The sequence below is a fragment of the Callospermophilus lateralis genome, chromosome 19, assembly GCF_048772815.1.
Source record: "Callospermophilus lateralis isolate mCalLat2 chromosome 19, mCalLat2.hap1, whole genome shotgun sequence".
Taxonomy (NCBI): domain Eukaryota; kingdom Metazoa; phylum Chordata; class Mammalia; order Rodentia; family Sciuridae; genus Callospermophilus; species Callospermophilus lateralis.
Window position 1 is genome coordinate 1301515 of NC_135323.1, and position 14115 is coordinate 1315629.

The following is a 14115-nucleotide window of genomic DNA, read 5'->3' on the forward strand; positions in this document are numbered from 1 at the left end:
GAGACGGGGAGGAGAGGGAGGCGGGATTCGAGGACCGGCTTGGGGACGGGGTGGAGAACTGGCTCGGACTGGAGCTGTAGGTCGGGTCGTAGAGGGGTCGAGAGGTCTGCCTGGCGTCGGGGACAGGGGATGGAGCGAGTGACAACCGCGGCTCAGGCTGGGCTCGGCTCCGCGCCTGGCGCCGCTCGGCGGTCCCTCTCCTCCGGGCCCCTGGCTCACCGCCGCCCCGCCTCTCGCTCTCCACCTGCAGGGACCCTAAGTGGCGACCATGGGCAGACTGGGCTACTGGACCTGGCTGGTGCTGCCGGCCCTTCTGGTCTGGCGCGGTCCGGCGCAGGGCGCGGCGGCGGAGAAGGGTCCCCCCGCGCTGAACATTGCGGTGCTGCTGGGTCACAGCCACGACGTGACAGAGCGCCAACTTCGAAACCTGTGGGGCCCCGAGCAGGCAGCGGGGCTGCCCCTGGACGTGAACGTGGTGGCCTTGCTGATGAACCGCACCGACCCCAAGAGCCTCATCACGCACGTGTGCGACCTCATGTCCGGGGCACGAATCCACGGCCTGGTGTTTGGGGACGACACCGACCAAGAGGCTGTGGCCCAGATGCTGGATTTTATCTCCTCACAGACTTTCATCCCCATCCTGGGCATCCACGGGGGCGCATCTATGATCATGGCTGACAAGGTAAGACCGGCCGGTGACCGGCTGCCCGGACCCCGGAGGGCGCCCGCCATGTGTGGCAGCCCCGCAGGTCCTCGGGCTCCCCTGGCCTGGCCCCCAGCAATCCGAAGGCGGGAGGAGTCTTGACCTCTGCCCACTGGGGAGCGAGTGGAAATGGCCTCAGCCTTGGTTCTGAGAGTGAGGTCCCTGGGGGCACCGAGTGTGCCACAAAGAACGTGGAAAATGCGGAAGTGGGAGGAGGAACGAGGTGGAAAGGCTCAGAGGTTCCCAGTAGCGCGCAGAGGGAGCCCGAGCACTGGAGCAGAACGGCTCAGGTTCCTCGGATACTGACTTTACCTGATCGCGTGGGAAAGTGTCCCCATTTTCCTTCTTGTGACAAGTGACAAAAATCACTTGAAAAACATAATAAAGGGTCTATTGTGGTGAGATTTTAGGTAAAACATAAAAGGACAGAAAATATCCTGCTTCTCGGGACCCTGGGTGATGAACTATGGGGGCCAGCAGCCTGAGAAGCCTTAGGCTAGAGGGGCCTGGGAGGGACCCTCCTCTCCCTATGGGTTTGAGTGGGAGAAGTGACTCCAGGCCCAGGGCAGGGGCCTGGCCTTTGCCTGACATGACCCTTGTGTAGGGATGGTCCTGGGGCAGGGGCTCTGAGACCCTCACAGGAGTAATTGGCACCCAATCATGGATCTTGGTCTTGAAATGGAAGAGTTTCAAAATGAAATAGAGTGCGCCCAAATCTCTTGGCTTGGGGGGACAGGAAAGGTCCTTTTGCGGGCAGCTCGGGAGCACTGGTTTGGAGAGGGGAGAAGGGTCTGAAGGTTTGCGTGAGATGTTATGGGGGCCTGATGGGGGATTTGCTGAATTGGAGGGAGAGGGGAAGGTTGGAAGGGAGAAGAAAAACGAGGAATGAGAGAAAGGAAGGATGGAGGTATGGGTGCACTCTGACTCCATGCAGGCCAGGACGGGAGTCAGTCCGGAAGGGGAGGAAAGGGTGTACTCGTGTGCTGGTCCCCAGCCCCTAGACCTTCATGGAGAGGTTCCTCAGATGGCAGGCGACATCCTAGTCGGCACGCAGACATTTGTCTCTTTCCCTTTGACGTTCTCAGAGCACTTTTATTTTCACCAAATCTGATTCTGGCTCTGCTCAGCACTTCCCACTGGCCCCTCTGGGAATTGTATTAATTCTTTCAGGCCTCCTGGGCTGCAACACATTCCGCTGAAGTGCGCCAGTGATGTGACATCTTATTAAACATTCTTTTTAAATGGTTTGCAGCCTAGCGGCTCCCTGTGTGTGGTTGAATGTCCTCCCAGCTACCTCTCAGTGTTGGGTGCTCCTTTCTTGGATGAAAGGAATGGCCATGCTCTGCCCCTAGTGCATGGGCCATTTCAGAAGTGGAAAGGGCCTTGGGGTTTACCAGAGTGTCCTCTAACTTTCTGATGGAGTTTAGAGACTCGGCTAGACCGCATCCTGGGGGATGGGACTAGATAGCTGGTTTTCTGGTCTCAAGCTGCAATCTTACATCTCACCAAGTCAAGCCTGTCCTTTCCTTTGGCCGTCCCATTTTTCAGGAAGCCCGGAAACAAGCCTCATTGCTTGGGAGGTACTGAGCCACCAGTGGTGCAGCAGATTGAGGGCTTGTACGCAGGAAGGACGGGCCAGGAGGGAGAACAGCGGTGTCCAGCAGGGGTTGGGGCAGTGCTTCTAAATATTACCATGGGGTCTAAATATCACCACGATCCCACCTCCTGCTGGAAGTTCTGACTCAACACACACCAAACAATAACCATAATGAAGGGGAAATTTCTAGAACCAAGGGGGCCCCTGCACAGCCTAGTGGAAAACTCTGATTTGAGGAGAATCCGGGAAGGTGGCTTGGGTCTGGTATTCCTGAGTGTCTTTCCAGTTGTCTGTCTTCTAAGACTGATTGACAGGTGGGTGTGCAGCCTCTCCCTTGACTTACCCACCTACCTGTAGGCAAAAAAACCAGAAACGGGGTGTGTTCATGGACCAGCACCCCCTTGCTAAGCAATGACCCTGTCCACCCGTGAAACTTCACCCAGTGAATGTCAGGCTGTGGCTGCCTAGACCAGCCCCTGCCTTCCCTGGAAGGGACCATGACAAAGCGAGTTTTGAGACATCAGTGGGTGTGGGTGGCAGCAGGTGGTCCTAGGGGACCACCCCCCTCCCCGCCTATGAAGATGCGGGTGGAAGTATGAATCGGGAAAAGGCAGAGGCAGGAAAGAAAGGTCATTTCCAGAGAAGGCGGGATTTTAGAGAGGTTGGGGAGGGATGGACAGGAGGGGAGAGAAAGAATCCATCGGCTCAAAAATGGCGGAGGAGGTTGGAAACTCCCCACTGTGGTGGGGTTTTCAGCGTCGTCTGGGGGAGGCTGCCCTGCCTGTGATTCTGGTGGAACTGTTGGGGATGAGGCCAGATGGTTGGGAGTCAAGAAGTCAGTGGGGACAGTGTTGGGGCAGATGCTGGGTCCCATTGGTGGGACGGGCAGGTGACGTCTGAAAGGGCGATATTTTGAGAAACCTGGATGTGTTTAAAAAGGAAAGAAATCATCTGAGATGGGAAGAGCCTCTCCTTCCATTAGTAGCACATCTAGTTGGCACGTGCCTTTGCCACCTGTTCCCTTAGAGCTGAGTGTCGTGTGGTGTTTATTTGGCTCCAAAGGCAGCCTGGGATGTGTCCTAAAACTCTGCCTTTCTTGGGCATGCCGATGGCGTTAGGACCCCAAAGCTTCAACCTCTTCAAATCTGCAGGGCACCTGTGTCTCTCCCTGTGATGACGCTGACTTGGTAAAGTTGTCCAGAACACGTCTGTGTCATTTTCACTTCTGCATTGGCAGTGTAGTAGTGCCCACGGGTAAGCATGGCTGTTAATGTATTAGTTAAAATACACACACACACACACACACACACACACACACACACTTTCTTCTTTCCCTCAGCTTACACAAAGAAAAGAACAAAGCCTTATCATAATTGAAACGTCGACTGGCAGACTTTGTGGTGTTGATCTAATTTACAGCGGAGGTGTTGATTTTCCCCGTATCAGTTGGTGGTCCTGAAATATAATTAAATCAGAGGTGAAAATAGTGCTTAATGTTCTAGTCTTCTCTTGGTTTGGTGACTTTGGCTCTGCCTGGGGGACAGACCCTCTGGCTGCAGGACTGGTCCCCCAGGAATGCACCGGACCTTGGTTTTCCGGCTCCGCGACCTGGGACTCGTCAAGACACAGACTTTAGCCATCGTCCATGGCAGTGGCTGATGGGGTTTTGCTTTCTGTATGTGTCTCCTCGGATAAAGGAGTAAGTCCATCCAGGGAAGATTTTAAAAAAAATGTGTGTGTGTGTGTGTGTTTCTGTGTATCTGAAATCACAAATGCTCCTCTTCCACAGTCATTTCATAAAACTATGTCTTTTCATTCTGAAGTACTTAGGAACGACATTAAAGTTTAAAGAAGAGATTAAAATTTTGCTCCCAATAGTGTCACCAGGAAAAGGTTCTGCGGCCATTCTGCTGTATCTCCTTCTAGGCTCTGTTGGTTGATCACGTTACAGGTTTGGGATCATACTACTATGTGGGGTTTGCTTGTTGTACTTTGCATTCTGTGCCTTTTCTTAGAAAATTCAGGTATTTCTTTGATTCTGGAAAAATCTCAGCCCCGCTGTTGATGTTTCCTTGCTGCCATGTCTCTGTTCTCTCCTTCTGGGTCCAAGCACATTGTGGTTCCTTGACCACGTCTCCTGTTTTTCTGGGTTCTCTCTTGGTGCTTTGGGGAGATTTCCCGTTAACTACCTCGGTTGATGTGTGGCTGGTCTATTATTTTGCCTCTCTGAGTTTTTGACTTCCACCATGATCGGCTGTATTCCCAGGGTGCCTACCTGGTCCCTTCTCCCTCACTTTCTCTGAACAGCTCTCCTCATGTTGAGACCCCCTCCTCGGCCCCCGGGATCCTTCTTGTCACACGCTCTTTCTCTCATCACCCAGCATCTTCGTTTCTTCAGTCATAAGCCCTCCCGAGTGCAGAGCTGTGGATCCGAGTCTCCTGGGTCCTCTAGGCTTTGTTTGAGCTGATTTTCAGGGTGACTTTAGGGTCCCTCTGTCCCTCATCTGTAACGGTGAGGGCTTCCCTCAGGGCTGTGTCAGCAGCTTGGCCCACAGCCTTCTCCCGCTGGACGGAGCTGGTGCAGGCCTGGGCCCTCGTCTCCCACGGGGGACTTGGTTTTAGTTCCTTGACTCAGACAGGGGTCTCCTCTTGGATTGTGACTCTTGGTGGTGGGACCTATGTTCCAGCCCCAATCGCAGCCAGCAGCACAATTCTGCTGTCTGTCCCCTTTCCCCAGGGGGTGTTGAGACCTGGGCTCCCGTGGCTCACGTGGTACCATTCCCCTGAGGATCATGTGGCTTTGATTCCTACTTGAAGTTGTGGAGTCCCTCCCTCCCTCCCTCCCTCCTCCCCCTCTCCCTCCCTCCTTCTCTCTCTCTCTCTCTCTCTCTCTGAAGACGGAACCCAGGGCCTTGTGATAGTAAGTGGACATATGCTCTACCACCCAGCTGCCCACTCCCCACCACCCCAGTCTTGACTCTTGTCTTTTAATTTACGCATTTTTGGGGAGGTCCTCTGTGGTTTTGATCTGTGACTTCCTTTTTTTATTTCCAAGCAATACTGGGTAAATTTTAAAATAACTACAGATCTTTGTAAAAATTCTACGTCTTAGAGACAGAAGAGGGAATCTACCGCGTGCGTTCACTCTGATTTTGAGACACTTTCATTTCCCAACCTGTTTTTCTGCTCTTTAAAACTTGATCAGATATTTTTGGAACTTTCCCTCATTAAATAGACTTCTCCAACCTGGTTTTAAATGGCTGCGGGTGTCTTGTTCACACCACCACTGTTTAAACCATCCCTCTACTTTCCCACCTCTGGTTCGGTCATTTCGGGTCCAGACGTGAGTCCTTTTGGCACTTTGTGCTGGTCTTCTCTCTGCATCTGCTGCTTGGTAAATGTGTGTTGAGTGAGTGAATCAAGCCGTAGGGTCTGATGCGAGCTTGCTGTGGATTCCGGAAGAGCATATCTGTGGGGTCTGGGTGACTCTGCTGGCATTGGGTCCCTAAGCCCCAGTTCATCACACGCGTGTGCCGAGTCTTCCCTTCCCTCCAGTGACAGAATGACTTGCCTCCTGGGAACTCACAGGCACCGGGTGGGAGGTCACATAGGAAGGTTTGTGGAGCTGAGGAGAGCTTGCCAGCAGGAGGCAGAAGCTGGCTGTCCGCCCCAGCAGCCCTGGAGCTGGGGCGTGAGGGACAGGCCTTCCTGTTAGATGTGAAAGCTCATGGGAAGGACGGACGCGCAGAGCAGATGTTATGGAACCCACCGACTCTGGCTTCAGAGGCACCAGGCAGCTCCCAGGAGAGGGGGTGCCTGTCTTTAGCCCTCGGAGGAGCCGTCAGATGCTGTCCTCACCCTCTCTTCCTCTACGTCGTCGGAGAGCCACAGGCAGCTTCCCAGTGGCCCCAGAGCCCTGCCAGGCGCCCTGGGGGCTATCGGCCTGGGGGTGGACCCTGGAGAGCAGTGATCTGTGGCTTGGGAATGGTGTCTGTCCGCCCGAGAGCCTCATGGAAGAGGCTTCTGTAGAGGGGTGAGGGGGAGGGAAGAGAAAGAGGGGGTCAGAGGACGAGCCTGGGCTGGATCTCAGGTCTGTGGCGAGCTGGTGGCCTCTACCAACGCACCGTGGAAGTGGTCATTGAGGAATGAGCGGTTCTAAGGTTGTTGCCAGTGTGTCTTGTTCACCCGACATCCCCCACACTCTTCAGCTTTCCAATTTGAATTGGTTGTCAACATTTCAAAGTTTTAATCACATTTAAAAATGCAAATTTGGGGGCTGGGGATATAGCTCAGTTGGTAGAGTGCTTGCCTTGCATGCTCAAGGCCCTGGGTTCGATCCCCAGTACCACACACAAAAAAGATAAATGAATCCATGTTTCATCTTTTTTTTTGAAAAAAATCGGAAGGCCTGACCACACTGGTAGCTGGAGATGAGTCATCCCCCATCGCCCCCACACCCACCAAGGCACCTCTCCTTTCTTTAGCCCCCAACTTGCCCACTCCCCTCATTTGTGTTATGTGCTTGGCCCTGAGGCAGTGGGGGTGGACATCCCCTGATATCGGTGAGGAAAATATCGGGTCTTTAGGAAGCAGCCCTTCTTTGGCAATCTTCCCTTCCAGGGGCTGCTCCTGGGGAAGGTGGTGGAGAGTGCAGACGCCACACCTCCACGTTTACGCCACCCTCAGCCACCCTCATTAATCTCCGGTTGCACCCAGGTCTTAAGTCCCTCTCGACACAGTTCTCAGGCAACCACTTCTGTCCACTTGTGTTGGATGATTCCAGAAAGCCTTGGACTAAATTCCATTTCCAAATACCAGTGTGACCTTGGGAACGGCCCTTGACCTTTCTCCAGTTCTTGCAAAGTGAGAGTTTGGGATGATATTGTCTGGAAGACTCCTAACTCACTAAGTTTCATGTGCTCTTAAGGAAAGTCTGGCCAGAATGTGAACAGAGGTTGTCTTTGGGGGGAGACTCATAGCGGGGTGGATCGAGTGGTTTGTCGGTTGGACCTTGATCAGGTGGCCTGGGTTTCGGGTCTCCCCACTGCCTGGCTAGGAGAACATGGGGAGAGGACTTTTATTTCTAAGCCTCAGTGTCTCTCTCTGTAAGATGGTACAAGGATGGCATCTAGTCCCCGGAGTTCTGAGACCTACATGGGATAAAGAGCATGGCTCAGGGCTTGGCTCACCATACAGGCTGTCATCATTCTTCTACATCCTGTGGTTTTTATTTTGTCTCCAGTGTACATGGACTTTTTTAGTAACCATAAAAAGGCTTGGAGGTTATACAGTGATAAGGAGATATCCCCTGCAGGAGGCTGGGAAAGAATCCCACAGAACACCCAGAAACAGGGGGTCCGGCGTGAAATGATTCATATTTGCTCAGTTAGACCGGCCGGAAGCTTCCTGTATCTTCTCAGCCCTTGCTGTGAGCTCTGTGCAGCAAACGGGAGGCTAAGTGTGGGCGATGGGAAGCCCTCGCCAGGGAGACCGTCTCTTCGACCTTTGCACTAAGTGTTCTACCAAGCGGAGCCTGTGTCCGCCTGGGTTTAGGGTGTAGAGTGGCGGTGTCTCTAGTTCCTCACTTTATCTCTGCCAAGGATTGATGACTTAGTGGTAACCTGGGGAATCTGGCAGTCCCCCCAAAATATCTGTTTAACGAATCCCTATTTTCAGATGAGGAAATGAAGATCCCAGAAATAGTGGGGATTTATTTTGAGCCATAGCACAAGAAACGAGGTCTTTGGGTTCCTGTTCTTTGTTCTTATTTTATTACATTTTCAAGGCAGTGACTGGGAGTCCAGATGATTTAGGGAAGGGGATTAGATTCAACACAGACAGGAGAGATTTTGTAGCTCAGACAACAGATTTTGCTGTTACTATTTTGTTTGTCTGAACTAAAATGATTAAGATGCTGGTGATGAAGTGAAAATTCAGGACTCTTTCCAGAGGGAGAGGGTGGATCAGCATCACAGACTGCAGGGAAGGTAAACTGGACAAATAGGGACCGAGGACATTGAAGGCGTCCCACGTGGTGTCTTGGCTTACCTCGTGAGTTGATCGCCACGGTCGAGTTTGTTAATGACCCCTCCCGGCACATCACCACCCTTTTAATTTTTGTGGCAAGAATACTTCACTTCTACTCTCAGCACATTTCAAGTGTATGATACGCACTTATTAAGTGTAGTCACCAGGATATACGTGAGGTCTCCAGAACTTATTTGTCTTACAAAGGAAAATTCAGCCCTTTGACCACCGTCTCCCTAGGGGATTGAGAAGCATTTGCACTATTGGAAGAAGGGGGATGCCCTGCTCCCCAAACTAACTAGGGAGTGGGTTTTGCGAGGGTTGGGAGCTAAAGGATTGCAGGCTGGGTCTGGCGTATGGATGCATATTTTTCCCACTGGTAAGGTATTTAAAAATGCTTGCATGTGTTCCAGATTTTTTACTGGTGCATTATAGTTGTATATGATGGTGGATTCACTGTTATACATTCATACAGGCACACAATGCAGCGATACATTTTGGCCAGTATAATTCCTCAGTATTTCCCATTTCTTCCACTCCTCCCTCCCCCTGGCTCTTTTCCTCTATTCTGCTGATCGCCCTTTGATAAAAATGCTCATGTCTCTGGATGTGCAGAGCATTTCTAAGTTGACCCTAACCCTCCCACTCTGTTGTCTCAGACCTAGCCTGATTCACTCATCAGTTAACTGCGTGGTCTCTGTAAGCACTGAACCCTGTGTTACCCAATCACGGATTTTTGTTTGTTTCCTTGTTTATTTTGCTTTGACCAGAAGTTTATCAGATTCTAAGACACACACACACACACACACACACACACACATGCACACGCACACGCACCACACCTCCCTCATTTTAGAATATATACGCAGCTCGATTACACCTTCTCTGTCACTGAGGGTGCTTTGAGCTGCAAGTAGCAGGCTGTCTGGCCCACAGTGGCTTGGCCCACTGAGACGTTCAGCATCACTAAGTAACAAGGAACCCCAGGTCTGGTTCAGGGACTTAATAACTGTAAAGCACTCAGCCTTCCCTTCCTCAGCAGCTGGTTTATCTGAGTGACAAGGTGGCTGCCTCTGTTCCAGTCATCACATCCTCACCTGCCATTATTCAAAACAGAAAGAAAATGGAAAGCAGAACAAGTATTTTTTTCTTCCTAGAATCTTTATCCTTTTACTACAGTAGACTGCTTCTTCTGTCTCAGTGGCCAGCACTGGTCCACATTTCCACTCCTCAAACATCACTGGTGGAGTCTGGCAGTCCAGGATTCTTCTCTGAGAGTAAGAGGTGATGGCTGCAAAGCTTTCTTCTGTGAGCAGGGGCGTAGGAACAGAGCCTTAGTGGCACAGCTGATGGTCTCCAGCCACACCGATGCCACCGTCTCTAGAGCTTCACTCAGGTCTAGAGGGTAATTGTAAGAACGAATGTGGGGAATTTCTATGGGCATGGAAAAAGGACCTTCAGGATTGTGTAGTTTGTAAATGAAATATGTTCAGAGCCTCAGAAGCACTATTTCTGGATGTCGAGCCTGGAGAAGGGAAATCTCAGAGGGGATCTGAGAGGTGCATCCACACACCCCATGACCTGTCCCAGGGTAGAAGGTTTAGGATTGATCTTTTTTGTTGTCATTGTTCGGGGACAGAGCTGAGAGCAGGATGCTAAGGAGTGAAGTTTCAGCTTGATGTGAGGAATGAGCTTTGGAATTAGGGCTCCACAAATAGGAAGTATCTGTCAGGATGGAACTGAGCTGAGTGGCGGCCTGACTGTCAGGAATGAGGTTGATTTGGCTTGTGCTGGCAGGGCTGGGCTGGGCCACCTCGGAGGCTCTTTCTTATCCAGACTCTCTGCACCTCTCAAATCCTTGATTTTTTTTTTTTTTTAAATCCCCAAGCCCTGGTGCTTTAGGCCCTTAGATTTGGCTGCAAACCAACGTCTTCACTTTCTCCAAGTGTGTGAGTGATTCAGTATGAGTTTGCCTGGCATGGGGGAGGAATTTATGATCCCCGCATCATCCCCTTAAATCCCCAAGGGACTTTACATCATCCTGAGGGCAGATGATATTTGAAAAGCAGGAAACCTATGTATATATCAACTCTCACACACATATAAATATAAGCTTAACTAGGTCAGCGCCTCGTATTTACTAGTGGAAATGTTTTTGGCTAAGAAGCTCATCTGCAGAAGACAATGTTTAGAATAATTGCTAATGATCTCTAAATAGGGAGTTTTTGCACGGAGTGAACCAGCTTACTTATTGAAGCAGATTCCCAGTTTTGTACTTACTGTCGTCACACATTCACATTCCAGAGACTGGCAGACCCCTCTCTGATTTTTCAATTGTCATATTCTTCTTCTTTGTCTGTTATTCTCCCCTGCATTTCTTTTGGGGGAGTCATACTAGGGATGGAACTCAGGGGTGCTTAGCCCTGAGCCACATTCCCAGCTAACTTTTGTATTTTACTTAGAGACAGGGTCTTGCTGAGTGGCTTCGTGCCTCACTAAGTTGCTGAGGCTGTCTTTGAACTTGCGATCCTCCTGCCTCAGCCTCCCGAGCAGCTGGGACTACAGGTGTGGGCCACCGCCCTGGCTCCCCTGTATTTTTGAACATTTGCTAAAGGCAAAATGCCCTGGGTGCAATTCTGTTGTTTCTCTACTACTTCTATTCCCCCCTCCACATTCCTTCAAGGAAAAGAAACCCAAACAACAGAACAATGACAAAAACAAAATGAAAAAAACAAGTTGACTTGGTTGGCTTTCCAAATGCCTTCTCTTTCCAAATTTCATAACTTTCCCCATGATGGAGATGGCTGTGTTGTTTGTAATTCACGTCTATTATGAAAAGGTGATCACGTGCAGACTAAAAATCCAAACAGCAGCAGCATATAGTGTTCAGAGAGAATATTCATGCAGTCAGGCGTGGCTATCTCCAGACCCCTCCCCTCCACGCTCCCCACTGAAGAGGAAGAATGTCCATTGAGTGGCAGTTGATCTGTCTGGTTTGCTGGAGCTGGCGTATTAGAAGGGTCTTCCTTTTTAAGTCTCGGCCTAGACTTGAAAGGGGTCACCCATTTTTCACTGGTCTCTGACAATGTCTTTTTGCTAAAACAAACAGCTCACTCTAGAACACAAGGGCTTGGCCTGCACACTCACTCAAAAAATTTAAGGTGATACAGGGCTGGTGTCTGGGGAGCCACGGCCACTTTATAACCTAATAAAGGCTGTGGCCTCTTCCCACATTGTTATGCACATGTAGGCCCAGTGTGTGCAGTTGTAGGAGTTCACAGACCCCCTGAGACCCATGCACAGGCCTCCCTGGAACTGATTCACAACAGTACCCCACACCCATGGTTTCCCTTTCTGCAGTTTCAGTTACTTGCAATCAATGATGGCTTAAAAATTACTAAATGGAAAATTCCAGAAATAATCTTATGTTTTAAATTGTATACTGTTTGGAGCAGTGTGATGAAATCTCATGATTTTAGGCTCTGACCTGCCTGGGGTGGGAATCATCCATTTGTCCAGTGTATCCGTCCTGTGTATGCTACCTGCACGTTAGTCACTCAGTAGCTGTTTTTAGTTATCAGATCAGCTGTGTGTGTGTATGTATGTGTGTGTGTGTGTGTGTGTGTGTGTGTGAGAGAGAGAGAGAGAGAGAGAGATTGATAAAAAGAAATCACATTCACAGTCTTCATTACAATATATTGTTACAGTGTTCTATTTCGTTATTAGTTATTGCTAATCTTATACTGTGCCTAATGGATAAGTCAGACTTTAACACAGAGATATGCATATAGGAAAGAGCATAGGTATGTAGGATCTGGCACTAGCTATGGTCTCAGCCATCCACTGGGGTCTTGGAATGTGTCCTCTGCAGGTAAGGGGGAGACACTGTATGTGTTGATCTATTAATATGTCCCTCCTTCACTCAGTGATTGAGCCTGTGCCTTGATCCAGACTATTCTGAGGACACATCTGTGATCCACTGTTCCCTCTGACCCGACTCACTGTGCTGGGGCCATGGTCAGGGTGTTGAGGGGTCCCGGGAGCACAGAAGAGGGGGAACTCACCCAGTGGTCGCAGGGTGGGGGTCTACAGTGAACTGAGAGCTGATGTAGCAGAGGCTGGTGTCCCCCCCAGGTCACCATCACCGTGGACAAGGGGGCGCTGCAGAGCAGGCAGGTGGCTCTTGGAGGGCCAGAGGGAGCTGACAGTCTAGCTTCTCTCTCCCTTGGACGCGTTTCTCGAGGTGCCAGTCTTGAGTGATGTTCTGACGGCTTCTGAATGTTCCTCCGGGTGGCATTTCTTGCCATCACAACATTGAGCTTTTTGCCGATTCCTGTTTTGTTTCACAAATGGCTGAGTGTCTCCGGCCCTGTCTTGTCTCTTCAAGTTGGGAGGATCTAGCCAGAAAGAGCGCGTGGCATTTGGAATCCATTGTCTCCATATCTGTGTTCTAGGCTGAAACACAAGACAGCGTCTTTCCCAGGTGAGTTCTATTGAAGCTAAGGTCCCTGTGGGGCTGAGGAAGCCTGGCTTTGTTGACTTGGGGGATGAATCCAGGACCGTGCGGACGGACTGTGGGTCTGTAGAAGATGGGTGTCCGGGGCCGGCCTGCCGTCCACTCGTGGGGGTCTGGAAATGGCAGCCCCAGTGGGGACCCGGGCCTCCTGCCACATTCGCATTTCAGCTCCTGGCTGTGGGTCTGGCCCCTGTCAACTCGGGTTAGGTGTTTTCTCCACCCCCCTTTCCCCCCTTCGCTCTTTGCTGTTTTGCAGCATTAAAAAGACTTGGATCAGGGAAAATTTCACAGAGGTACGAAGCCAGAGAGACTAGAGTGGTGACCTCCATGTCCCCAGCTGCGGCGGTGACTAGTGCCTGGCCGTGCCTCTGGCTTGGGGGACTCCACCCACTCTCTTATTCATTTATTTAAACATTTTCCTATTTTTATCTAATCAGTTACCTGTGACCGTGGGATGCGTTTCGTTTCGTTGTGCACAAGTGGAGCCCAGCCTTTCATTTCTCTGGTTGTACCTGACGCAGAGACGCACCATTTGTGCAGCCCCACAGGTACCTGGGGTAATGACGTCCGTCTCATCCACCACCTTACTGCCCCACGCCCCTCCCCGCCCACACTCCCCTTTGCCCTGTCCAGAGTTCCTCCCTTCTTCCCATGCCCCCTCTCTCTCTAATGTTCTCAGTTATCAGAGAGAACATTTGGTCTTTGGTTTTTGGGGATTGGCTAACTTCTCTTAGCATTATATTCTCCAACTCCATCCATTTACCTGCAAATGCCATGATTTTATTCTCTTTTAATGCTGAGTAATATTCCATTGTGTATATACACCACAGCTTCTTTATCCATCCATCTACTGAAGGGCATCTAGGTGGTTCCACAGTTTAGCTGTTGTGAATTGAGCTGCTGTGAACGATAATGTGGCTGCATCACTGTCGTATGCTGATTTTAAGACCTTTGGGTATAGACTGAGGAGTGGGTTAGCTGGGTCAAATGGCGGTTCCATTCCCAGTTTCAGAGGAATCTCCACACTGCTTTCCAGATTGGTTACACCAGTTTGCAGTCCCACCAGCAATGTGTGAGTGTGCCTTTCCCCCACATCCTCACCAACACTTATTGTTGCCTGTATTTTTGATGATTGCCGTTCTGACTGGAGTGAGTTGAGATCTTAGAGCAGTTTTTATTTGCATTCTCTAATTGCTAGAGATGTTGAACATTGTTTCAAATGTTTGTTGATTGATTGTATATTTTTTTTGGGGGGGGGACCAGTGAACTCAG

General features: G+C 50.5%; 1 protein-coding gene across 1 annotated transcript in view; it reads left to right on the top strand.

Annotated features, from left to right (window-relative positions):
* The first annotated feature begins 253 nt into the window (after positions 1 to 253).
* Grin2a (glutamate ionotropic receptor NMDA type subunit 2A) overlaps positions 254 to 14115 on the top strand; it is a 325653-nt gene continuing 311791 nt past the window's right edge. Inside the window, exon 1 of the mRNA XM_077106022.1 lies at positions 254 to 682. Coding sequence (XP_076962137.1) covers positions 269 to 682 — 414 coding nt within the window. The 5' untranslated portion in view covers positions 254 to 268. The remainder of the gene's footprint in view (positions 683 to 14115) is intronic.